Here is a 27,452-nt window from a genome sequence, read left to right on the forward strand (position 1 = left end):
CCTAACATAGTTTACTCTATCAATCAGGTCTCACAGTTTATGCATGAACCAAGGGTAGGGCATATGGAAGCTATTAAAAGGATCCTTCGATATTTAAAATGGACGATTGGAGATGGTCTTCTGTAAAAACCGAGCTTGTCAAACATGAGATTGTTGTCTACAACGATGCTAATTGGGAAGGAGATCCAGATGAACGAAGGTCAGTTTCAGGTTACTGTGTTTATATTGGGTTGAACTTAATATCATGGAGCAGTAGAAAACAAAAGGTTGTTGCAAGATCAAGTACAAAAGCCGAATATAGATCAATGGTTGCTGCCACTGCTAAAGCCACTTGGATCAGACATATATTGACTGAAGTGAGACAACATATTTCACGAACACTCTTATTGTGTGACAATCAGAGTGTGATTAATGTCTTTCAACCCCATTCATCATAGTCGGGCTAAACATATTGAAATAGACCAGAGTTACCGGAAGCGCCTAGGTAAAAGGAGAAGCGCGAAACATCGTGCTTCCGAAGCGTGAGGGGAAGCGTCCCCCTTTTTTGGAAAGCGCGCTTCCCATTTATGGGAAGCACGCTTCCCCCACGTTTCCCCCGCGCTTCACCCACGCTTCCTCCTCGCTTCCCCCATTTTTTCATTTTTTTTGTTTCCCCCTCGCTTCCGGTTCGCTTCCTAGGTCGCTTCCGAGACGGTTCAGAATTTTCTTCTAAGTGGTCCCACGCTTCCCTGCTTCCTAAATTTTTGAAAGTGCCTCGCTTCCCGCTCCCGCTTCCTCGACTGGTAACTCTGAAATAGACCAACATTTTGTGAGGCAAAAGGTAGAAGACAAGGAGGTTGAACCTCAATTTGTGAGAACTGAAGATCAAGTAGCAGACTTATTCACCAAAGGGTTAACGAAGGACAAATTTTGGATACAAAAAGGCAAGTTGTCCATGGTACAAGGCCATGTACAACTTGAGGGAGGGTGAAAAGATAATGTCAGTTTGTTTTGTATCTTGGACCGGATCCTTAAGATCCAGATCCAATCATTTTTATGTCTAATATTCCAGACATCACTTATAGGTGTACATGTAATTTTTAATTATTGTTTAAGGGTAAACTTGTACCCTAATACGTCTTGTAAGCTAAGTCACACGGACTCGGCTAAAAGGTCGACACACCCGCGTCGTCCATACCCGACACGGGTGCGGACACGGTCAACGCATCGGGACCGAGTCCATCCACATTTTGGTCTCGGTCAACTTTGACCAAGTCTATTTTTGTCCATTTATTAAAATTATTTTTGGACTTGGTCAACTTTGACTGAGTCTATTTTTATCCATTTATGATTGTTATATATATATATATATATATTTTTTTTTTATTGTTATTATTGTTATATATATATATATATTGTCAACTTTGACCGGTCAACTTATTGCTTTAAAATTTATAATCTTATTATTGTTATATATATATATATAGCCGTGTCCCCGTATCCAAAATTTTTGAAATTGCTCCGCACCCGTGTCGCACCCGTACCCGCACCCATGTGACATAGCTTGTAAGATCCATATATTCAATGAGAAAGGACGCCCAAGGTGGTTGGGTTCCCTCTCTGTTTCGTGTAGCCCCTTTCTTTCTATTGTCTTTCTTTCTTCTACGGGTAAAAGACTGGAGATCTGAAAATCTAATAGGAGGGAGGGTGGAAGGGTGGAACGGTGAAATACCGTTCTAGGGACATGGCGGACGTGCCTTCCGTGTGTCCATAGTTTTATAGCGATCGTGTGATTTGTGGTTGCGCCATCCCGAATCACGTGGTGGACGAGCCAACAAACATATCCTTACTGTACGATATTCTGACAATGAGAAAATCCATTTTCGCCTTCATCTCATGCATTGATTGTTCACTAAGATAAACAACATAAAGTTGCCATGAAAGCTTCTATAAATGTGTTGTAGAATTTGCAAAGAGTGATATATATGCCTAAATGTTCTTTCTTCTTTAGGCGCTGTTTGGAAAGTGACCATTGGAGGTCACCAAGTAATAAGTGTGGAATCCCCACTTCCAAAACCGTTTGGAATACAGGAAATGGAGAAAAATAGGAACTGCCATGACATTTGTCACTTCCAATTCCTCATTTCAGCTACCACCAGGGTGAGGTGGTAATTACCAAATGCTACATCAGTGTCACTTCCAATGGTCATGCCCGTGACTTTCTGGTGACCTTTTCAATTAATTTATGAGGGTAAAAAGTGCATCCCAAACAATATAACCTTGGAAGTGGGGAATCCTTAGTGGATTCTAAAGACTGCTCCCAAACGACTCTAAGGATTTGCTAAATCCATGACCATTATGGAATCCACCTTTCCATCCCAAAGAGGCAGTTTCCAAACAGAGCCTTTTACTTCTTCAGTTCTGAATGTTGGTATCCAAAGAAAAGCGATATTAGTTGTGAATATATATTATCAGTCTCCTTTTCTCCCATCCTATTTAAGTTCTCTTACTAAAAGTTTCTCTACTACGGCGCACAGACAAGTGGAGCAACAATGTTCAACCTCTCCCTCCTCACCTCTGATATGTGGGCCGTTTTGATTCGTATTTTTTTCTATCATCAGGAGGTTTTATCTAGATCCCTCAAGTTTGGTTCCTGATGTTTATACTGTTTTCCTTTTCTCCCTTTTTGAGCTTTTTGTTACCTTTTGCAGGTTGATTGGCTTTATTATGTTTCCTTTGCTGCTGTCGCAATTGGTCTTACCATGTATTCAGCCTTGTAAGTACTCTGAACTGTCTCATACTTTGACAGAGATAGAGCGGACTAACCATACTACATTGGTCCTTACAGAGAAAAAGGTTCTGGCCATGCAACACAAATAGAGGATTCAGGGAGTGTCCAATATCATCAGCTCAGTGAAGAAGAAAGTGGTTTGAATGAGGTACAAGTGAGCTGAAACTGCTGATCACTGAAGTCGGAATACAAAAGATCTTCATGCAAGCTAAATTTGAGGGAGAACTGGTGGCTGGTCGCTATTGAGACCAACTTACAGCAAGGTTGAAAGCAGAAGTTTTATCTATAATAAGGCGAGGCATGCATCACAATTTCCATATTCACGTTGAATCAGATCCCGTCAGTGATTGGTAAAACAAGTTTCATCTATACTAAGATCAGGCATGCACAGCAATTTCCACATTCACGTTGAAGGAGATTCCATCAGTGAGTGAAAATATTCTGAGAACTGCTTGCCATGGGTAAGGTCATCCTTGTTTGTGAGCACCTTGTAAATGTGCTTGAAACAGTGATAAGAATGCAAATAACATCCTAGCTCTATATATGTGGGCTGTTGATTTTTTTACACCGTAAAGGTCCTTCCTACACATTGCAATGTGATCCAAAACCTCTTTTTTAATTAAGCAAACAGTTTTGTTCAGATCTGTAGGGTTTTTTGACCATCTAATAATTTGATGGATGGTTTAAGGTGAGTCCACACCTAGGCACACTGATTATATATATATATAAGGAAATGAAAACCTCCCCAATGGAAACCTCTCCCAAACCTCCTCAATGGACGTTTTATTGAATTTTTGGTTTTTTTTTTTTCAAAATTTTGACTGTACTGTGATCTATATGTTTGTTTTTATAGGAATCAGTTCTTGGAGCATTTGATTCTGATGCATGGATAGGTTTTTATAAGTTTCAAAATCAACAACGTACAATTTTCATAAATTTTCAAGGCTCCAAATACCATTTTTCTATCCAAAATTCACAATCCAAGTGGCGATTTGCAGTAAATAAATCATGCTGAACACGTGTATGGTCAGAATTTGGAAAAAAAAATACCAAAAAAAATTCATTTGGGAGGGTTTCCATTGAAGATATATATATATATATATATATATATATATATATATATATATATATATATATATATATATATATATATATATATATATATATATATATATATATATATATATATATACGTGCGTGTATCAGAGAGAGTACAATTCTCTTGCAATGCCCGTTTCAGTTTAAAGGATACACGGTAAACCATTTTAGTTCTCTTGAATCACTTGTTTGCAGTTTCATGCTTTGAAGAAATCGTTGCCCATTTACTTTATATATATATTTGAAAAGCAAGCTGGTGTTAGGCAGACTCCTACCAGTTATACAACTATACCATTGGGTTTTGAACCTGCAGAGTCCCAACACAAGGTGACGTGCACTAGCTGCTCCTACCAGAAAAGGGTAGCTGCTCCTACCAGACAAGGGGAGCCCCGTTGGTCCATTTACTTTATAATTCATTTTACTGGTGAAGGCCAAAACCTCTTCATATTTGACATCATCGTCTCCAATATATTTATCTGCATTTCTTCTTTCTTCTGTCTGGCAAATATTCGGAACTGATTCCCTCATCTTAGTGAGAGTAAAATAAGGTCGAATCCTGGCCTTCACCATTCTGCACTGGGATAGGCCATCTCTCTCTCTCTCTCTCATGCACGTGTTCACGCCCACGACCCACACACACCCAATAGTTTCATATTTTGTTGGTTAATCCCTTTCATCTTCATCAATGAAATAGTAACAGTTCTTAGAAGCATTAAGAAATTTGCAAGTCTAGAAGTTCTATGACTAGCGCCCAAGCATGGCGGAAGTTGTATCTCAATGATGCTGCAATCCAAATCCCTGAATGTATATATTGCAAAACTTGACATTGCATTGATTCTGCAAATTTAAATCATGAGAACCCACAATATCTCTGATAGACCTGAATTTTAAGATAATCCAAGAACTGCATCATCCAAGCTTCTTCTGGAGGAATCTGATATCTTTTTCATGATTTTATGGGCCGACTGTGGCCATCCGAAATTTGATTCCTACCATATGACTCGCTCCATGAACACTTCCATTTTGTTTAAGGCCTACCAAAATATATAATGCATCTGTAAAGCTATAAATGTGCCACAAGCAACTTTATTATATGCACGATTTTTGTTAGTCTATTAGCTTATGCACATGACCTAAGTATGTCTATGATGAAAGTCAAATGCCACAGTCAGTCTGTTATGAGAGGGCGGTGTATGTTCTCCCCCGATGGTTCACTGAATCCCACGTCTGTGTTAGGGGGTCTGAATGAGCACCACGTATACAAGCACATGGCGCTCGTATTCTCGTGTATGTTGACATCACTTAGCATTGGAGTCTAGTGTGGCTGCAAAGACTTCAGTACCCTTTCTTGCTATTCTTCTCATAAAGCGATGGTTTGAGAAAATAACAAAAATGCCCTTCATTCAAAAAAAAATAGTTCAAAAAAAGGACAAACATGTCCTCCATCCAAAAAGTCGAGAATGATGTTGACTCTTCAAAGTCTTCTTCTTCTTTCTTCGTAAAACACTGTAAAACCATCTCTCTCTCTCTAGAGAAGAAATCAAGAGAGGCAAAGAGTTCTCCCTGGAGAAGGCCATGAACATCAACCCTCTCACACTCTCTCCCTTCTCTCTCTACTTCTGTGCACATCCAACATCGATTTGTAGTATTTTCGGGTCTCCAACAAGCCCCACAATGATTTATAGTGTTATCCGGCTTTTCAACAACGATTTGTAGTGTCTTCCGCAAATCACTATAGCGATTTATAGTATTTTTGGGTCTCCAACGAGCCCCACAACAATTTATAGTGTTATCCAGCTTTTCAACAGCGGTTTGTAGTGTCTTCCGCAAATCACTATAGCGATTTGTAGTGTCTTCCGCAAATCACTATAGCGATTTGTAGTGTTATTTAGTAAGCAAATCGCTATCCGAATTAGGACCAACTTGTCAGGGTCATATATCCTCGAAGGTCATATTCCAAATCCGTAAAAAGCGGTGTCTTCGTTATTGAGTCTAGTTTATTCCTGTAAATTTTCAACGATTTATATTGTCATTTCATTTCCCATTTTAACTAAAAACCAGACCCCTATTATTCTGTGTTATTTAAGTTGCACAACACCATTCTCGCTTGACATCCACATCTTGATTCTAGCATGCTCCTTGTTGGATTTTCCATTGACTTCTTTCAACCTTGCTTGAAACAAACATATGTCTTCCTCACTGTGATCATCGCAAAAATTTTCCTCTCGTAATATTCTCTCTTTTCCTTTCCAACCTATATTTTCTCCTTTTTGAAGGGAGAAAAATAAAAGACAGAAAGAAAGAGAGAAGAAAAAAAAAGAGAAAAGAAGAGAAGATGAACTCTTTTGCGGGGTCTCACTTGACCTTAATTTTGAAAATATTTAGGAAATTACTCGCCTCCATTTTGAAATATTTGCGAGAAAACTAGGAGACGGGATTCGCTCGTCGGTACAAGGTTCGACCGTTCCTGACGCCTTTACCAGGGGTAATCGAACCAAGGGTTGAATTTATGCCTTTTGTTTTGCCGAAATATCACCTAAGAATTTATCCTAAGTCTAAATGCACAAAGAATAATGCTTGTGCAATGCAAGGATGTATGCTCCTTTTGAAAAGTGATTTGGAAATCCCCAAGTGTTTCTGAGATGAATATGATAATAGAGTGAAGAAATGGTTTACTTAGAACTTAAGATTTAAAGTTCTAAGTTTTTGGAATAATCAGAGCTTTGGGAAAATAACTCTGGACTTTGAGAAGGAATGTTTGAGATAAAAGGAGAAGAAAGGAAATTTTAAAATCATAAATGGACTTTGAATTTTAGAATTTTGAATCAGGATAGAGATGAAATGTGATTTAAATTTCAGCTTTAAAGTTTGAAATCAGAGTAAGATTTGAGAAATCCAAATAGAATTGATAGATGGAATTGGTTTTTGGAATTTTAGGAATCAAAACTTAGATTTTGAAATCTGGGATAAAATGGAATTGGATTTAAGAATAGAAGTTGATTTGAAATCTGGAATTCAAGATGGAATTTGAATCCAAAGTCTGGATTCTAAATAGAGTCGAGATTCAAAATTGAATTCTGGGTTTAGAATCCTAAATGGGAATTGGATCTGAGTTTTTGGAATGGAATTTGGATTTGAAGTCTAAGATCCAGGATGGAGTTGGATTCTGGATCCTATACTGGGTTTTGGATCTAAAGTCTGAGATCCAAGGTGAAGTTGGATTCTGTATCCTAAAAACGGATTTTGGATCTGAAGTCTGAGATCCAAGATGAAGTTGAATTCTAGATCTAGAATCCTAAATGGGAATTGGATCTGAAGTCTGAGATCCAAAAAGTGGAGATTGTACTTTGGAAATCTGGATTCAAGTTGGGATTAGGATCTAATTTTGGATTTTGAAAGTCCAAATATGACTTTTGAATATGAATCTGGGTTTTTGAAAACCCAGATTAAAATTAAAAACTTTAGGAAGATTGAGATTCAGAATCAATCTCAAACTTGGAATTTGAATTTGAAGATAGGAAGATAAACTTGGTTTTAAATCAGAAAATGAATCAGAAACTTCAAAGTTAATCTGAACTTTGAAGTTTGAATTTTGAATTTGAATTGGAAATTTGAAGTTTGAATAAAAAATGATTTCGAAATTACAAAGTCAATTTAGGCTTTGAAATTGAGCCTTGAAATGAGATAGAATTGAATTTGAATCTATAAATAAGATTTGATTTGAGAAATGAAGAAAAAGAATCACTTGGAATTTTGAAAAGAGAATTTTGAAAATATAATGCAATTCTATCCTAAAATGATGAATGAATTTAAATAATTTTGAAATTAGATTTGAAAGGCATATTTCATTCTTTAAATGAATTAAGAATGAGATTGAAGATATAATATATCCCTGACTATGGTCATTGAATGTATTATAAAATAACCACATTTAAATTCAAGTGAAGAATAAAATACATTTTTTTGGTGCTTTTATAGAGTTCAAAATGAAACTAACTCTCAATATACCCTGACTATGGCCATTGGTATATATATTGAATTAATTTTAAATTAAACTTTGATAAAAGAAGAAAATATTTAAAAATATGATGATTTTTGAAGAGGATCCAATGTGGATCCAATATTATTTTATAAAAGATAAAAATCCTAAGTTTTGTTTACATCCTGACTATGACCATTGATGTAAATCGTCAACTTAGGATTAATTACCTCTTACGAAATGGTGCACGTGCCATTCGTGTTCCCATTCGTGAATTTTTGAAAATAAAGAAGAAAATAGGAGAACAAGTAATTCATGATATTTACAATGCTCATTCATTCTAATCTAGAACTGGAAATGCAAATTTCTCATTTATATCTAATTTATTACAAGTTTGAATTGCAAACATCAGAAATTTCTAGTCCAAGGGAGAAATTCAAGCTTCTTATATCTTCCTGCAAAACATAGTTAGCACAGGACATTGAATATATAATAGACGGATGTTATATTAAGAACTGATATATATCTATGTAGGCAATGTACATATATATCTATATCTCTCTATATATATAGGCATATACATATACATATATATATATACACATGTACATGTATATATACATATATATATATATATATATAGAGAGAGAGAGAGAGAGAACATGTGCTTATATTGTAACGAGGAATGAAAATGTCCCTCCTACTTGCTAGATAAAAATTGTGTATAATACCTATACTGAGGCCTATGTATTTATGCATCTAAGGTAAATGTGAACATGATGGCAAATGGAGGTAAATGTTGAAGAAAAGGAAAGAGCAGGTAGGCTATAACATGTTTGGGGAGTGAAGGATGGGTACATAATATGAAGATGATATTATAGCTGGACAATGGGTTGTGAAATGAGGGGTTGGTGTTGTGAAAACATGGTGGAATGTGCAGGTGACAGAGGATGTGGTGGAATTGAGTATGACAGTAGATGGTGTATTATGAAGAGATGATATCGGGGAATGTAACATGGTGGAGTCATTAAGGAGCTGGAGGGTGGAAATAATGATGCTATCATGCACAGACTGCGTGCAGGGATGAGGGTGAGTGGGATGTTACAGAGTGGAAATGTAAGTGATAGATGCACATGCTGCGTAGCGAGTATTGCCGCAAGTAGAAGATGGTACAACCGATGGTGTTGGTGGCTATAATGCAATGTAGGTGAGTATTAACAGGGATGAATTATAACAAGTGGTATAGGTGATAAGATTGGGCTGAAGTGGATTTTACGATAGGTAGTAAGTGCTGTGAATGTGAAAATATAGTGGAGATATTTGCAGTGATAGTGAGATATGGGAGTTGGCTGTAAGACAATGAATGGATTGCAAGGGGTGACAAACAGAGAATTAGTGCAGAGGTATGATTGCAACTTATAGCAGGTAAGTGCATGGGCTGTAGAGTCACTGTGAAAGTAGAATGACATGAGTACTGTGGGTAGATACAATAGGTGAGAGGATGATGTGCAGTGAACATGAGAAGGAGTTTGTGATGGTGTTGTGCAATGGACAATAATAACTGCAATGTAGGAGATGAAATGAAGCTGATATATGAGTGTTACAAGTGTAAGTGGTAACATGAATATGTGTAGCAGCTATATTAGTGACGACTTTAGCCTTCTCGCAGTGATGAGGCTCTGCAGCAGCACAGAAAAGCTGTGAAACACTACAACAAATGAGACCACAGGGGAAGATGGTGGCAAATATATCATTTGAGACTGTGACTGTATCAACACCTGCGGCTGGACCTGCATCCGTTGCAGAACTTGAGGTTGCATCTGTGAAAAGTGGACTGCCAATATGATTTAGACAATCATGGGGAAAGGACAACAGAAGCAAAAAGAACTAAATCAATACCCTGTATCGCTGTGAGTGTTTGAAAACCACGGCAGTGCCTAGGTACTACTGTGGTAAAGCAATCACATCAATGTTTTTAGTATTGTTGTAAGTGTGGTGAAAAGCTACAAGGAAAAGTGATAAGATGGTGAGAATGGAAGGCTAGATGTAACCAACATTGAAGATGAATGTGGTGTTGCTGTGAAGATGATAGGTACACGAAATTTGGATATACTGAATAAATGAAGGGGTGATGTTTGTGTTGTAGAGAAGATTACAGGGGATGAGTGGCAATAGGGTTGGATGTCTACAGGGCAGCAAATGGTGATGTTGCAGTTAGTAAAGGAGAATGTGGTTGTATTGTCAAAGGAAGAAGGCATAGATGGGGATGAAATTGATCTCCAATTAAGTTGTGAACATGAAGTCTGCATCCTTGGAAGAGGTAGCTGTGATGAAATTGCAACTGGCATATTGGGCATCATCTAAGAGTTCTGTGATGTCTGTACAACATTGAACAAGGCATTATTTGCAATTTCAGAGGATTGATCCATATGAATTCTTAACTGGCTTCCTTGAGAAATTTACCCCTATGTGATATTTCACTGAATATGTCCAGGCTGCAATGGCCTGTTTTGGAATCAAGAATGTGCTAGAGACTGAGAAAATTGTGATTGACGTTGGCCAGGTACTAGTTGGAACTTCTGTGGAATCTGCCCATGAAGGTCATGTAGCTGAACCTATTGTATGCTATACTAGTCTTGGTATGGAAGCTTGAGTGATATGTCCTAAGAGACCAAGTGATGAGGTGTGGCTGACGATGTGCTAAATGCAAATGCACATATGATAGGGGTGTAACGATATGCCATGGGGTGACATACTGGGTAGTGATGGCAATGTGTTGGAGATGTAGTGGTAGCAAAAAGCTACTGTATGGGCAGGCCATGAAGGTGGAGGTAGGTATGATGCTAGTCTGGTGGGACTTGAATTGAACCATGCAAATATAGTTGCTAACCTATAAATGCATAGTGCACAGATGCTGCAGGTGATTACTATATATGTAATGTGCAATATGGAAAATGGATCTATTAGATAGCAGGTGGATGCATTGTAGCCGTGCAATGGTTAGGAGATAGATACTGTGTACGGGGGTGAGACATTGTTGTGCACAGTGGAGGTGAGGGGCTGATGCACGTGGGTGCTATGCAACAGATATGAAGCAAGGTATAGCAAATGGAGAATGCACCAGATTTCTGCCATCTACAGTATCTAAGAGTTCTGACTTACCTATTTTAAGATTGAGCCCAGAAATGACGATATTTTAGCATTCACTAGAGGCATTTTAGATATAATCCCTGCGATTCATACACAGGCTTAGCCTATCAGCAGAAAATAATGTGATTTCACAAATTCTATATTAGTTACAATGTGCTGGGCTGCTACAATCTGAATCACCCGAACTGAGAGTTTTTCTCACAATGGATAGAGCTAAAACAACAAAATTGTCCAATCAAAATATTGCATCAAAATAAAAAAAATCTTGGATCTGCAATATGGTTTAACACCATCCTCGTAGTAATCCATTCTTCCACTATTCTAGAAGGATCTGATGGGTATCTGATTAGTTATACCTTGTTTGTAAATCAATGTAACAATTGGATTTGATACTATACACACATGATGCTTGTTGATACCCAGCTATTGAATCTTGTGTTGCCAATGGATACACTACAAATCGAGTTGAAGGGATAATTGCCACCCGATCTGGGATCCACTAATTCTGGATACTTTTCTTATGATTTACCTTGCTAACGACATCTTAACGGAGGAACATGGTATTTGGGTTCAGGTGTAGATAAACTTGCCTTCAAGATAACCGTCTTGGCTGAGATGAATTCACGGAGAGCAGCCCCAGAACACATGGATGTTCACTCCAGAAGAGCCACTCTCAAGACGAACATGCTCAAGGGATACTGATATGATGCAATTGGCACAAATATTATGCTAAAAAAAATGTTGAACATGCGACATAATGAAATGCACAAATGCGATATACAGATAGGTTCACTTTACAGGAATAACACGAAGCCTAGATTCAAGGTGTGCAATACAGAACAATGCAAATAGAAACTAAATGCAGGATATGCGCCAATCTGAAGCTAGTATGGCAAAGAATGCAGATGGGAAGAAGTAACATTAAATAAAATAGTGTAATAAACGAAAACACAATGTTACTCATCGGCACGCGTAGCAACTAGAGATCACAACAAGGTAAACCATTGCATCACAACTCACCAATTATAAGCTGGAACAAAAAAAATGGAGGAATTATGAAGAAGAGGAGATCTGTAGGAATGTGGACATTCTGTTATTGTGGCAAAAGGTGGATCGACACTGCTATATGCAGGTCGATCCTACCGATTATGCCTAAAAAAAAATGCAATCAAAGCCAAGAGGTACTGAAAAAAAAAAATGAAAGAGTATGGTAAAGCAAGAAAGGAAATCTCCACGGAGGGTTAAAGGGATGAAGAAGATGATCACTCACCTGCGATTCTGCTGGAACTCTGATCGATTCTTTCAGAAGAAGGAAGGAGTTGATTGCTGCAGGGATCTAAACCGAGGAGGGCTGGAGCCGATCGAGCTCCTTGGCGGTACCTTTGTAATGGAGCCGACTTACCTCAGTTGGTGGAGAAAGCCAGGGGAAGAAGCAGGAAGGGGATAATGCAGAAGATAAGAATCGTCAAGGGGAAGGATGGGAGCCGATTGTGAAGAGGAGTGCGGGGGTGATAGTGGATGAAGTCGATGGATCAGAGGATGTACAATGGAAAGGTAAAGAATGGATGGCTCCTCCCCCCTGCATGCTCCCCTTTTAAAGAGCAAAAGGAGAGTTCGAGAGAGGGGCATTGTTGGAGATAGAGGGCCACCCACCAGAGAAGAAGGCGATGGAGGGTGCGCGGGAGGATGGTCGTTGCCATTTTCCTCAAATTCCAAAAGAGGGGGCGCTTTTCAGGATTTTCTAAAAAATGGTCTTTGATTTTCAAAAAGGGGTTTTAAGAGAGGGTTTTTAACAAAAAGTTTAAAAAAGAGAGTAAACTGCATAGTTTTCTGAATTTTTTGGATTTTTTATTTTCTTTTTTTTTGTTCTTTTCTTAAATTTCAATATTTTTTGTATTTTTTGAAGACAAAATTCTAAAAACTAAGGAATTTAAACTACCTTTACAAAATTTCAAAATATTTACAAAAGAAGAGTTTTTCTGAAAAGTCAAGGTTATTTTGGGAAAATTTCTTCAGAAGAATGGGTTTGGATCCAGGTTTTGAGAAAATGTTCTAGTTTTGAAACTTGAATCGAGAAATACAACGTGATGGATCCACACGGATGTCGGATGGACTGTTTGAGCTATTTAAAAACTATTTTTGGTATTTTTTGTAATTTTAGTTTAAAAGTTGGACAACGAGACTCAGATTTGGATCTTGACAATGAATCTGGATCCGAAATCGATGTCAAATATATAAAATGAATTTAATTTCAGTAAAATTTGAGAAATGAACTGAAATTTAGATTTAAAAGTGACTCAATTGCTCAGAAAATGAAATCAGGGACAAAAAGGGAATATTTAAAAGATTTTGAAAAATTTGAGGTGTTCACACTCACCATGACACCCTGTGCATTTTTTGACCACGACACCCGGGACCCGTGCCGGAGGGGAGCCCTCGGACCTCCCTTCTATAAGGGCAAAAACTCTAAATCAGGCTCCACAATGAATCAAGTTGAACGATGCTACCCACGCTGGGAGGAACCCCCAAACCCTTCTCTTGTAAGGGCAAAAACTCTGAATCAGACGCCACAACGAATCAAGTTGAACGATGGTATTCATGCTAAGAGGAGCCCTCAGACCCCCCTTCTGTAAGGGTAAAAACTCTGAATCAGACTCTACAACTCTTCAAGTTGAATGATGCTACCCACGCTAGGAGGAGCCCTCAGACCCCCCTTCTGTAAGGGTAAAAACTCTGAATCAGACTCCACAACTCTTCAAGTTGAATGATGCTACTCATGCTGGGAGGAGCCCTCAGACCCCCCTTTCTGTAAGGGTAAAAACTCTGAATCAGACTCAACAACTCTTCAAGTTAAATGATGCTACCCACGCTGGGAGGAGCCCCCAGACCCCTCTCTTGTAACGGCAAAAACTCTGAATCAGGATCTATAACTCATTTAGTTGAATGATGCTACCCACGCTGGGAGGAGCCTCTAAACCCTCCTCCTGTAAGGGTAAAAACTCTGAATCAGGCTATAACAGTCAATGTGCAGGTCAGTCCGTGCTTGATGGAGCAATGTAGGATAATCTTCTGCTGGATGTGCACAGAAGCAGAAAAAGAAGGGAGAGAAAGAGTAAGAGAGTTGATGTTCATGGCCTTTTCCAGGGGAGATTTCTTTCTCGGATAATCCTGCAGTGCAGAGACTGGGTCTTAAATAATCATCTTCGGGGCACTTAAGTCTTTACAACCACTCCTTTTCTAGAATCGTCATTTTTTTTTGCACCAATGGAGGAAAGGGTACATAAGTCTTTGCAATCGCATCAAACTCCAACTCTAATTAATGCTGACAAACATGGGGATACGAGACGCACATGCTTACATACGTGGTGCTCTTTGGGACCCCCCGAACATGAGATGTAGCTAACTGCCCTGTTCGAGGGGGAGAACATATAACCTGCTTCGGTCTGTTATGGTTCCCCCCCCCCCCCCCCCCCCACCACACGCACACACACACACCACCTCCCACCTTCAATTCATTGACGACCTTTATGTAGGGGCCTTTGAGAAAAAATATCAATTGGCTATTAGTCCAGTGAATCCATCAAATCAATAAATAGAAAAATATTTTTTTACTATTTTTTAGTACTCGAATATTTAGTTTTCTTCACTGAGCATTTTATACTTTCTTGGATATTTCCTGGATCAAGCCCTAGAATATTCTCTATGTTGATTATTTATTTAAATTCAAGTTTTGAATTGTGTGATTGTGATGTGGGAGCAGATTTATTAAATGATTGAAAGATCAATGGTCCATAGTATACCAAAATTTCATGCTAAAAAAATAGGTAGTCACATCAAGACAATATTGTCACGGTAGTTACCCATATGGTCAGCGGGGAGCATGGGGGATACCGTTGCTTTATCACGGTTGGGTCATGTAACACTGGGTGGTTGCGTTTGCATCCCAGAGTCTTACCTCTTGGGGGAGGCAGGCCCATTAAGTGACTTGGCTCTCGATGAGGGTTTTTCTTCATCATAAACAAATAAATAAATAGATAAATCTGACAATTACATAGAAAGCCCTCCCTTTTATTGGAAATACTATTACTAACCGCAAGCTAGAAAATATAACAAACTCGACCAATTTAGTGTTTATTTGACACTATTTTTCCTTTGTTGCCTGAAAATTTAAGTGTCTAATTTTTCAGGAGACAACTTATATGGCGCCTGATTTTTTCAGGCGACACTTACATGGTGCAAGATTTTTTCAGGCAACTTAGATAAATGGTTCGACTAAGGTGTCTATTTTTTAGGCTATAGAAAGGTAAAACCGTCAAGAAAAAAATCAAGTGGGCATGTTTGACATATTTTGAGTATTAAACTGGCCATGTTTGACACATTTCTTTAGTCTCGGCCAAAAACCAGAAATAGTGCCAAAAGTGAGTACCATCTATGTCATTGTCAGATAAATAAATGAACCATATTGAACTCAACTGAGAGGGTAGATTGAGCAAATAAAGCTCACACCTCTGATTTTGTATTAGACAATCAATAGTATGAGATGATTACCTGTAAGCAATCTGCTTATTAACATAGATTAGGTACAAGCAATGCGAAGATGGATCCTGACTCTGAACTTGATTCAGACATAGAGAACCGGTTCTTACATGTTACAATCGAGATATCTTAGGGATGATTCTGATCTAAGGACATAAACAGTTTTATAATTGGTTCAGCCTGGTGCATTACCAAATCCAGTTATATGATCTGGACATGGATTTAGACTTGTGTTGGGAGCATCATTATAAGACCTGAATCCCATCAGCTCCCTTATTCTTATCTGGCATAAAATATGTGAAGTAGCTCAATTTGGATCTGGATTTAAGGTATCCTGTAGATTTATATTTGGATCCCCCTTGCCGGATGTGCCCCATTATTTTATTAGATACTTTAGGGGCTTAACAGATCCAGCTAATGGGTATGCTGTTGGTCGTGTGGCCCATACCATCGGTATCCCTATTTTTGCAGTGGATTTGGTTCCATGCTGATCTTGCATTCTGATGCAAAGTGGACCTGTGATACAGTTGACCCTGATGCTAGGATCCAGGATCCAAATCTTAAGCCAGTTGATTCTGGACCCAAACTGGACACCGAGCCTAGTCGGGGAGATTCACCTGTGCAAAGTTTGTTAAGGTCAATGAGAGGACAAAGGAGGTAAGCGTAGTCCTTCACCTCCCTAGTTGGATCCAGGCTTACCATAGTTCAAACAGGTCTATGCAATAGACCCTCCACATGATCCAAATCCGGTTTCATATTTCTGTAAGAGACTATATATAATTGTTCAGAGAGGGGAGAGAGTTAGTTAAAAGATTACATAAACTCTAATTTACTATTTTCTTTTTTGTTATGCTTGATTTTCAATTCAATCGGTCATAGTTTCTTCTAGTTTTGGTATGGATCTGCAAGGTTAGGGAGAAATCCTCCTATTCACTGCATCACATTCAAAGCCGGATATGATCCAAGCAGATCTAATCTTCAGGATCTAAGTCAACCTATATTGTAAACTCACTTATGGGCTTACCGGCCCCATTAAACCTTGTCACTTTCAATATACCTATTACACATTTCACAAAATCTTCCTTCTCATGCAAATTAAGACTTTGACAAGTTCCCGCAATTCTGTTTGAGCATCCCAGTACTGTGTTGGATCTACAGTTGATCCGGATGCCATTATAATGGTTCTACAGTAGAACAGTAGTGGACAATAGATCCTAACCATAGGAAGTCCCAAGATTGGTGTGATGGCACTATCGAGCTGTTCTAACATGTAACGGGAAATCTATGGATTCTGACTAGCAGAAATGAGCTCATCCTATCTCTTTGTAAGCGTGTTGAATTCCATATATCTTTTTTTATCTCCTTTATTTAATATGTTCACCTAATGAGTTAATGACTTTTTGTTAATTATTATTATTATTTTCTTTTTACTATACAAGGGATTGGCATGAGATACTCCAACCAGTTGACAATAATATAAAACTAGTTTCTCTCTAAGTTCGGATTTCGTAAGGCTTGAATCATTCCGAAATCCTAAACGGAAACCTACAAAAGCCAACTGGGAGATCTAGGGTCGTTTGCAAGCTGTGTGGTGCTAAGTGCTAAATCATGCAGTTCTCTGTGTCCCTCTTGCTTCTACTTCTTTCATTTGCTGTAGCAGATGGGGATAGCAGATCCAAGGTAACGTGTTGCATGAGAGAGAGAGAGAGAGAGTATGGTGTGGTATGGAGATACTAAGAAATTTCTCTGTTTCCTTCGTATGCAGCACTATATTGTTTACATGGGTAGTCATTTTCGTCCAAACACAGAGGCTGTGATTCATTCAAATCATGCAATTCTTTCATCGGTGATGAGCAGGTGCAACCAAACACAAGACGATGATCATCTGCATCAGTTGGCGTTCATTTCTTGTAGCTCTTTAGCATCTTGATTTTGTGGTAATTTTTCAAGTCATGTGAACTTTCAGCTTGCATGGGGCGCGACGTGCTGTTCTTCACCACTACAGCAAGAGCTTTAGGGGCTTCTCTGCGGTATTAACATCCGAGCAAGCTCATAGACTCTCAGGTATGCATAACTCCACAACTATTCAGCCGAAAGCCAATCTTCCAGAATCAGACACCATAATCAACACAACAACAACAACAACAACAATTTAGTATTTATTTTTAATGACAAAAAACCCTCACTGAGAACCGGGTTAATTTTTTGGGGCCGCATCCCCATGAAGTTTCAAGTAAAACTTCATAGGGTTGAGGACACGACCACCCAGCCTTACAGCAATATATTTATCTATTACATTACATGCTTCATGGGGAACGCAGACCCCCCCGCCCCCCACATATATATATATATATATATATATATATATATATATATATATATATATATATATATATATATATAGAGAGAGAGAGAGAGAGAGAGAGAGAGAGAGAGAGAGAGAGAGGTGCTTGCAATAAGTGCTTGATGGGTTTTCCTGTTCTTTCGGTGGTTTTTTTTGCAGTTACAAAAATTTTAGACCGATGATTTTTCAAACCTTATAAAAACCCACCCATGTATCAAAATCTAACACTTCAAGAGTTGATCCCTATAAAATCAAGCACATAGATCACATTTGTACGGCCAAAATTTAAAAATAAAATAAAACAAACTTGAAAAATCCACCATGTATCACAAGTATCTAACGTTCAAGCACCTAAGCTCTCTCTCTCTCTCTCTCTCTCTCTCTCTCTCTCTCTCTCTCTCTCTATATATATATATATATATATATATATATATATATATATATATATATATATATATATATATATATATATATAGGCTACAATTGAAGGTAAGGAATTAATTAATGAGTAAAAATCACTTTTTTCTTAAAAAAAGTTATTTTTTTATATATCAAATATTACATAGGTAATCTACATGGTTTGTTTAGTAGGAAACTTGCTTTTGAATCACATGATTATAACAAATAATTGGGTTTTTAAAGGGATTCAAGAATCAATGGTCCACAATGTACCAAAATTGTATAACTCAAAAAATCACATTTTTACATGAAAAAAGAACTATTCGAGGCTTATCCTTAGCAAACAAACTATGTTAAACACTTTGTGGTTAGATTGAGTGAATACAGCCTACACCTATGATTTCTAGCTCATTAGTAGCCAATATTGACCATATATATATATATATATATATATATATATATATATATATATATATATATATAAAAGGAACTAATGAATAGAAAACACTTTTTTCTTTAATTTTTATTTTTATTTTTTGTAGATCAAATATTGCATATGTGATCTACATGGCTTATTTAATAGGAAACTTGTTTTGAATTATGTGATTATGACAAGTAATTAACTTTTTAAAGGGGTAAAAAAATCTTTGGCCCATGATGTGCCAAAATTTTATAATGATCATGTGCACGATCCAAGGCTTGATTCTTTGCTAACAAGCCATGTTGAACACATCTATGTGGTTAGATTGAGTCAATACAACTTGTACCTATAATTTGTAGATCATTAATTCCTTACCTTCGTTAGTAGCAAATATATATGACACTGCATATGAGTTCACCATAGTCAATTTGTTTATACTTTTTTTTTTTTTTAAAAACATGATTTTTGGATGCTTGAGAATTTACAAAAATTCTAAGTTGTCAAATTTCAGGCCTTAGAAAATCCTACTTATGCATTGCAGTTGGATGATTCAAAAGCCAACCCCTTAAAACCAAGCATGTAGATCACATCCTTATGATTAGATTTAAGCAAAAAAACACTATATACAGTAATGAGTCTGTGCTAACTAAGTTTTTCAGGGTTTTTTCATCTTATTTTTAAATTTTGACCCGTACATATGTGATATATGAACTTGATTTTATAGGGATCAGTTCTTGAAGTGTCCGATACATGGGTGGGTTTTTATAATGTTCAAAAAATCAACGATCCAAAATCTTTATAAATTTTTGAGGCTCCAAATATCATTTTTTTCATCGAAAACACATGATCCAAGTGTGGATTCCTCGTAAATCGTCCATGCCCAACACATTTATGGGGTCGGAACTGCAAAAAAAAAAACATAAAGAGCAGAAAAACCGTTTAGCGTGTTTCATTTAGCATGGACTCATATATATAAGTTGGTTCACACTCTAATTGTCATATTAAAATACAAAAAGTTAATTTTTTATTGGTTAAACAATTAAAAGAAATCCATGTCCTTCTCAACAAAAAATTGAACTTGAGTCACGTGTGGGGGTCACGTAGGTACCCGTATCTTTGTGACATAGGTCATCTCGGTAGACCTGTCAGCACGTTTAAGGGTTATGCAAATTGAACACAGGCCCTAAGTTGAGATTAACGGTTAGGATGGAACAGTGACAGGGACTAACAGTCGAGATGAAACATTGACTTTTGCAGAGCATGAGGAGGTGGTATCTGTGTTTGAGAGTCAGATGTATCCTGTCCACACATCTCATTCGTGGGACTTCTTGGGAGTAAGCAGCGACATCTTCGGCGCAGGCAATGACTTCGTCGCACAGGGGGACGTCATCGTAGGCCACATCGACACAGGTGAGGCCTTTGATGCTATATAGGGATGTAAACAGGTTGGACTCGGGTTGGATCTATGAAGTATCAAATTCCAATCGGATCGAGTCCGGTCTGATCGGATTCAGATTCGGAGGCGGAATCAGATGAGATCAGCTAAAACTGAATGCAGATCCGACCAGCTTAAAATCTTGCACTCGGATTCGGATGTAAAATTCGATGCCGAACCCGGCTGGATCCAATTTTGTGAGATTCTGATCCAGGTCAGATGGATATATCTGAGCCCTTGACATTCCTACTCCTCTCACTCACCCCCTCCATGTATTCCTGCAAACGGCCCTAACCATGCGTTGCATATGATTCGTGAGCTTTTGAAGGATGTTTGGTTCCGAAATGGAGTGATATGGTTCTACAGTTTGAGAGTAGATTCAATGCTCGGAGCCGATTACTTAGCAAAGTAGTTGGTTCGACTGGGTGCTGCTGCCCACGTCATGGAGCACACCCTCCCTTGCGGAGGACAGATCAGGTGATTTGACAAAACATAAATTTTTGTGTTTTGAAATCCCCACCGCCCATCACTTCAATCACCCCACCCCACTCTGGAAGTGGAGGCCACCAAAAGTGATCCAGTGATCTGCCAAATCACTTTTAGAAAAGTGATTTGGCATCCTCACGGTCTACAAAGACCATGAATCAATGGACGGTGAAGATGTCAAATCACTTTCTTAAAGTGCTTTGACAAATCACCTGATCTGGCCCACAAAAGAATCTTAGTGAGTGAGGTGTTTTTTTCTGATTATCCCACCAAAAAAAAAAACAGCTGAGTTATTGGTGCCTTTGATCCAATCTAACCCGCCTTGCATGACAAAAAAAAGCATGACTTAAATTAGTGGTGGACAACTGGACATGGGGCTGGACAGGTACCTGTTAGGGCTTGACAGGCCAGACCCAGACCCAGGCTCTTTGAAAGACCGATCAGGCTTTTTTTCCCTTTTTTTAGCCAACATGACGGGTCCAATCTAATTTTGTACCCAAAACTTAAGGGCCTAAGAACTAAGCTGCTCCCTCTTTACCCAAAATGAAAGGTGTTTGGATATGCTTCGCTGCCATGATAGGTGGGCTATGGTGGCCCATAAAGAAGGCAGGAGAGAGAGAGAGAGAGAGAGAGAGAGAGAGATTAGAAGGAAACTGAAGTTAAAACAAGTGGAACAAGGCGGTGTGGTTGCAGCGGCAATATCTTAACAAATATCAGGATTTTATTGCATCACATCCAAAACACAATAAAATAACGATTATCACCCATTGGGAGAGTAAGGTTGAATTCGTGTTGTGACATTTTCTAAAATATCACCTATTCTCAAGTTTCAAAACTTTACTTAACAATTTTTTGATTTTTCAATATTTTTCCAAATTAAGGTTTTGATTATTTATACATGACAACATTTCCCCTGAAGTTTTTTTAAAGAACAATTTTTTAACTTATCACAAGATTTTCCAAATCCCGGTGCATTTGGCAAGATTTGTCACAACTGGCTCATCATTTTTTAATTGGCCGAGCCCACTGGCTTTGCTCACCAAGCTGGAAGGATGTTACAAGTTCAAAACTGTCACTGCGGGGTGGTTGTGAGGGTGCTGAGATGAAGGCACCGAATCAAACCTCACTGGCGCACGGGTGTTTCCGTTGCTTTCAAAGGTGGACCATGTAATGCAGGGTGGGCGTGGGGCCTCACCGGGGGTTTTCCTCACTTTGGTGAGGGTTCTTCATCATAAAAAATAAAAAGGTTCAAAACTGGCAGGGGCATCCGGGCTGGGGACCTTAAGTGTGTTACCAAAGGCAGGACAATATTGTGCAATTAGTGGTGGGGATTTTTTCCCTTGGTCTAATAAAGAAAATGGGTTTTCTCCTCAATGGATTTTAAGGAGTGTTACAATCCTTGGATGTAGGCCCCAAGTTAGGTCCGATCCATTAATTGTCTGATAATAGCTGTTAGTATCTTTAGACAAAATAGTAAAACCCAAAAATTTTAATCACTTTTTGGCGACAGGGATATGGCCAGAGTCGAAGAGCTTCAGTGACTCAGGGATGGGACCTGTACCCCAGCGATTCAAGGGTCAATGTGTTACAGGACAGAACTTTACCTTAGCTAATTGCAACAGGCAACCTCTCTCTCTCTCTCTCTCTCACACACACACACACACGCATGCACATCATGCATTATCCCATTGACAGAGACTTTCATGATGAAGCTTATGCATGGCTTTGTTGAAATTTTGTTTAATTCTGGGCAACTTTAGATATTGCACACTTTGGCCTCTAACTTCTGCATGTTCCACTGTAGTTTCTTTCAGTCTTCATATATATATATATATATATATATATATATATATATATATATATATATATATATATATATATATATATATATATATATATATATATATATATATATATACATGCAGATTCGCAGTATTGTTACTGTTAGCTTATCTTCTAATTACCAGTATAATTGCACAGGAAAATCATTGGTGCCCGTTATTACTACAAAGGATTTGAGGCAAATATTAGCCCCCTTGAATTTGTTGGCCGACTTTTCTATCGTTCAGCCCGAGACGCTGATGGCCATGGCACGCACACTGCCTCCACGGTAGCCGGATCATTAGTTGCCAATGCCAGTTTCGTGGGATTAGCCAGTGGGACTGCAAGAGGTGGTGCACCTGGTGCTAGGCTAGCCATCTACAAGGCTTGCTGGTTTGGCTGGTGTAGTGGTGTGGATCTACTTGCTGCCTTTGATGATGCCATTAGTGATGGAGTTGATATCATATCCATATCAGCAGCACCATATCCACCACAACCAAGTATCTTTCAAGATTCATTTTCTATTGGGGGATTCCATGCATTTCTGAAAGGAATCCTTGTATGTGCTTCAGCAGGCAACGAGGGCCTACCCAGTAGTGCTACCAATGTTGCTCCATGGATGTTTACTATTGCAGCTAGCTCCATAGACAGAAGTTTTTATTCTGATCTAGTCCTTGGGAACCAGGTTGTCTTGAAGGTAAAATTTTGGAATAGATTGTTGATTTCTCTATTTTTAGTTTCTTGTTCAGTTGAACATGCTCACAGTTACCACTGATGCAATAGAAGGGTGTTTGGTATCTGCTGAAACACATTTCTCTATTTGAGTTTCTTGTTAAATTAAACATGCTCACAGCTACCACTGATGCAATAGAAGGGTGTTTGGTATCGGCTGAAACATGGAAAAGTTCATGAACTTGTGCTTTTTCTAATTAGTAGTGAGAAAAACAACCAAGGCTATCAATAAGTGAGACGCTTCACCTGATTTTGACACAATTAATACTAGACCAAAACTATACTCGTGAATCCAGCAGGCTTATATATTTGGTGAGCTTAGAAACAAAACCCAGTTGGGGATTGATCAGGTTTGCCAGGAGTCAAGTCCACATGTGGCCCCCGTGGGTTGCCTGGTCAGCGGGGTCTTCTAAAAGGCGTCCAAGTAAAAAGGAGTCTGGAGTTGGTCCCTCATTGGCAGGAGAGTACACCACAGTTAACTTCATTGGTGGGACCACTAAGTGACCTGTGCCCCTGTTAAGGTACCTTGACATAAAAGGAAGTTTTATTTCCATAAGTACACAAAGAAAACAAAGGGTTGGTTTATATGCAACAATTTTCTCAACCCTCAAGCTTTCTTAAGATAAAGAGTTGTAGTTTCTCTTGTTTCTGTGTTTTTTTTTTCTATAAGATGGCAAAGTAGCTACTGACAGTGACTTGATATCCTTAACTGCAGGGTAGTTCACTAACCCCTTCAGGGTTAAGTGAGTTTCATGATCTGATTGATGCAAGAAATGCAGCAGCTCCTGGTGTTCCCATTGCTAATGCAAGGTACTTTCTTCTCACTTGAGAAACAAGCAACATTGTTGTTTGACCAGGTCCCTTATGTTGAGGCACGTGTAGCTAGTGCAAATACCTCTAAAAAAGTTGACGAAGTTAGGATTAAGTCTATTGATCCCAGTCAATTTGTGAACACAAAGTTGGAAACCAAAGGGTAAAACTAGCACATGAACCAGGTGTTGGAGGCTTGAGTATCTCGCAACACATCTTGCGAGGCCAGATATTGAATGTCTCATGTTCTAAGTGCCTTCTTGTCTGCTAGGCCTGTTTCTCACCAAGCCTAACTTAATTGGTTCAATAAGCCAAGCAAGCTCTGATGCCTACTTCAGGTATGGTTAAGGTTCGATTTGAGATTGTGAATCCAGGTTGAGCTTGATTTGAGGGTTATTTGGTGGACAGGCCATGCTTGCAAAAACCTTGACTCCATAAAAAACAATCTGCAATCGCATAACTGCCGGTTGCCACATCTCGAGTTGATTCAGTGAAACCTTGGTCAATAAAATTATCACATCTACATGTGTTGCTGATTCATCATCAAACAGTATCACATCTACTTGGGATCATCTTCCCATTTCAAAAAATTTGGCACTACCTAAGCTGATTGCTGAGCTAATATTGCTATGCTTTCTTATGAATCCCTGATTGGCTGGTTGCATTTTTCTAGTTAACAAGCCCTTATGTCATGTTATAACCCAATCTAGATTGGTTAATATTATTATCAATTTTTGTGCAGCTTTTGCATGCCGAACTCATTGGATTCTACTTTGGTGACTGGAAAGATTGTGATATGCACCGTGGATACGACAAGCAACAGCAGAATAGAGAAGAGTATTGTTGTGCAACAAAGCGGGGGTGTGGGAATGATCCTCTTGGATCCCATCTTTAAAGATTTGGGGATCTCATACTTTATACATACAACAGTAATTGGACAAGAGCAGTATCAACAAGTTCTGCAGTACATGGACACTCAAGGGTATGTTTTGTATATTCCATATATCTAACAACTCTGTCACTTGGGTTGTGTTTGGATGCAACCAAAAGACTTGCATTTCTTGGGTATTTGAATTCCAAACTCACCAATAGTGGCACAAAAAATTCTTGAAAATAACCCAGTATTATTCAGGTTTATACTTTGGCATTTAAAATCTAATAAACTGTGGACTTTCATGCCTATGCTTAGGTGAGAATGTTGAAAGTATATTAATACAGGATAAAGTTTGATAGACCATGAACTGTAGAGTTGGCTCAGCTTTGAGCCAGCTTCAATCAGTTAGCTATGTTTTATTAACTTTCGTTTTCCTTATGCATCTTAGGAGGCCCACTGCAAGAATCCAACCACCAGTAACCATACTCGATGTCAAACCAGCGCCACAGGTAGCTGCATTTTCTTCAATGGGACCCAACACTATGAATCCAGACATCATCAAAGTACTCTCTCTCTCTCTCTCACACGTTAAATTATTAAGGTTAACAACATTCAACTCATTGAAATGACTAAAACACCTTCTAGAGCAAATACAAAGAATTAAAAAGGTATAGTTACTTTTAAGGGTATATCAGGTCTTTTGTTTTAAAAGGAAAAAACAAAGTTAAACATAATTTTCAAAAAAATAAAATAAAACCATTTTTATAATTCTCAATTTAAAAGTTGAAAGTAACATTTTTAACTTTAAAAAGTAACTGGTGTATTTCTAAAAAACTATTTATTCTATAGGTGTTTTGGTCATTTCAATCAATTGGATGTTATATGTGTGTATGTGTGAAGGAAAAGAACTGGGTTCATTTTTAATGGTAATGTGGCTGAAACGTGGTCTGATTCTGTTTAGAACATGCAACAAGCTTATTTATGACATATCTCCTATTTTGTAGCCTGACATAACAGCCCCGGGATTGAACATCTTAGCAGCATGGTCTCCAGTAGCACTGGGAGGATCTGGGGGAAGATCTGTGGACTTCAACATAATCTCTGGCACTTCAATGTCCTGCCCTCATGTTTCTGCGGCTGCTGCACTCATAAAATCTCGGCATCCTTCGTGGGGCCCCGCAGCTATTAAGTCTGCCTTAATGACAACAGGTATATATATATATATATTTCTGATGTTTGATGATTAGAATTACTGAAACAATATGAAATATCACTAGAGGGAGTAAAGGATAAATGATCAAGCAGGCACCCCTGCATCTTCAATTTCTTAAGGACCATGATTCTTCACAAAATCTCTACACCAACACTGGTTTTGGTTGTTGGAATTCAATGCGGGTGGGATAACCCAAGATGCACGATCTCTTGAGGCCAAGTATAAAAGAAAATTTAAAACTAATACCAAAAAGAGTTTTTAGTGTTCCTCTTGTGATCATCACTATAATCTCCTCATATTTGGCTAATGTGGGGAACATGAGGAGTCTATGCTTATCATGAAAGCGTATAGACTTTGCAAGTAGACCAGTAACTTAACCCATGATGTTTATAGGGTCTGTATTTTTGTTTTTGATGTGGGTATGTAGTTTGGCATCTATTTTAGATAAGAGTTTGGCATTTAAGGTGCTAAAGAGAGGCTAAAGGTGTCCTCTAGATTTTGTTTGAATTAGTTAAACATTATGAGCATTGGATTTACCTTTATTTATTTTTCTTACAATGGGATCTTATGGAGAATTTGATGAACCTTCTCCTTGAGGAATCTTGTGTCAGACTTAATTACTGAAGAGTTCATTAGCTACCGCATTTTACTTTATTAAAAGGGTTAGCAACAAGTTGTCCATAAAGGGGCACCCCTTTTTCTTTTCCTTTTTCCATATAATGAATGTTTTTAACTTGTTTCTTCATGATTGATTCAGCCACTATCAAAGACAACACTGGAGGTCCTATACTGAGGCAACCACAAGGCACTAGAGCAACTCCTTTCGACTTCGGATCAGGGCATTTGAACCCGGTTTCTGCGCTTGATCCTGGTCTAGTCTATGAGTTCGACGCGGAGAATCTCATAGACCATCTTTGTGCTACAAATGCAACACAAGTTCAGCTGCTATTTTTCATAGGCAACACGATCAACTGTACTAATCGCCAACTTCCTGCCTACAACCTCAACTATCCTTCCATTGCTGTGGCTCAGTTGAGAGGAACTGCATCTATTTTTCGGACTCTTACAAATTATGCAGAAGGTGGTTCGGTTTACACGGCCACAATCGAGCCTCTAACAGGGGTTAATGTCACAATAACACCAGACAAGCTTAGTTTCACTAGAAATAGTGAGAAGCTTTCATATAGGCTGGACTTCTCTGTACAAAAGCCAAGTAATGGGAATTTTATTTTTAGCTATTTAACATGGAGTGATGGAAAACACAGTGTACGCAGTCCAATTGCTGTAAATGCAGTTTCTGCATGACTTTTAACAATGAAACAATTAAGAATTCTTTATATTCTTATACTCGTGTGTGTGTGCGTGTCACAAAAAACTTGCTTCA

General features: G+C 38.3%; 2 protein-coding genes across 2 annotated transcripts in view; both read left to right on the top strand.

Moving 5' to 3' along the window:
- Nucleotides 1-3,410, top strand: part of LOC149848553 (uncharacterized) — a 48,949-nt gene extending 45,539 nt beyond the window's left edge. The window contains exons 13-15 of the mRNA XM_090004661.1: nt 2,517-2,603; nt 2,691-2,755; nt 2,828-3,410. Coding sequence (XP_089860787.1) covers nt 2,517-2,603; nt 2,691-2,755; nt 2,828-2,933 — 258 coding nt within the window. The 3' untranslated portion in view covers nt 2,934-3,410. The remainder of the gene's footprint in view (nt 1-2,516; nt 2,604-2,690; nt 2,756-2,827) is intronic.
- Nucleotides 3,411-17,114: 13,704 nt separating this feature from the next.
- On the top strand, nt 17,115-27,410 carry LOC149848554 (subtilisin-like serine-protease S). Its single transcript, XM_090004671.1, has 12 exons — nt 17,115-17,213; nt 17,299-17,390; nt 17,500-17,597; nt 19,955-20,107; nt 22,129-22,240; nt 22,599-23,136; nt 23,189-23,233; nt 23,887-23,981; nt 24,724-24,963; nt 25,304-25,418; nt 25,860-26,064; nt 26,826-27,410. Exons 1-12 carry the CDS (start codon nt 17,142-17,144, stop codon nt 27,371-27,373), a joined length of 2,313 nt encoding a protein of 770 aa, XP_089860797.1. The 5' UTR covers nt 17,115-17,141; the 3' UTR covers nt 27,374-27,410.
- Nucleotides 27,411-27,452: the final 42 nt, after the last annotated feature.

This window comes from Nuphar pumila, chromosome 1, assembly GCF_984573655.1.
Source record: "Nuphar pumila chromosome 1, dmNupPumi1.hap1.1, whole genome shotgun sequence".
In the NCBI taxonomy this organism is placed as follows: domain Eukaryota; kingdom Viridiplantae; phylum Streptophyta; class Magnoliopsida; order Nymphaeales; family Nymphaeaceae; genus Nuphar; species Nuphar pumila.

What these genes read in the sequence shown, in the direction of transcription:
- LOC149848554 (XM_090004671.1), top strand. Translation starts at nt 17,142, where the DNA reads ATGCAGTTCTCTGTGTCCCTCTTGCTTCTACTTCTTTCATTTGCTGTA. An exon ending in CTTTCATCGGTGATGAGCAG is followed by an intron (nt 17,391 to 17,499) that starts GTGCAACCAAAC and finishes GTGAACTTTCAG; the next exon opens with CTTGCATGGGGCGCGACGTG. An exon ending in TGAATCCAGACATCATCAAA is followed by an intron (nt 25,419 to 25,859) that starts GTACTCTCTCTC and finishes CCTATTTTGTAG; the next exon opens with CCTGACATAACAGCCCCGGG.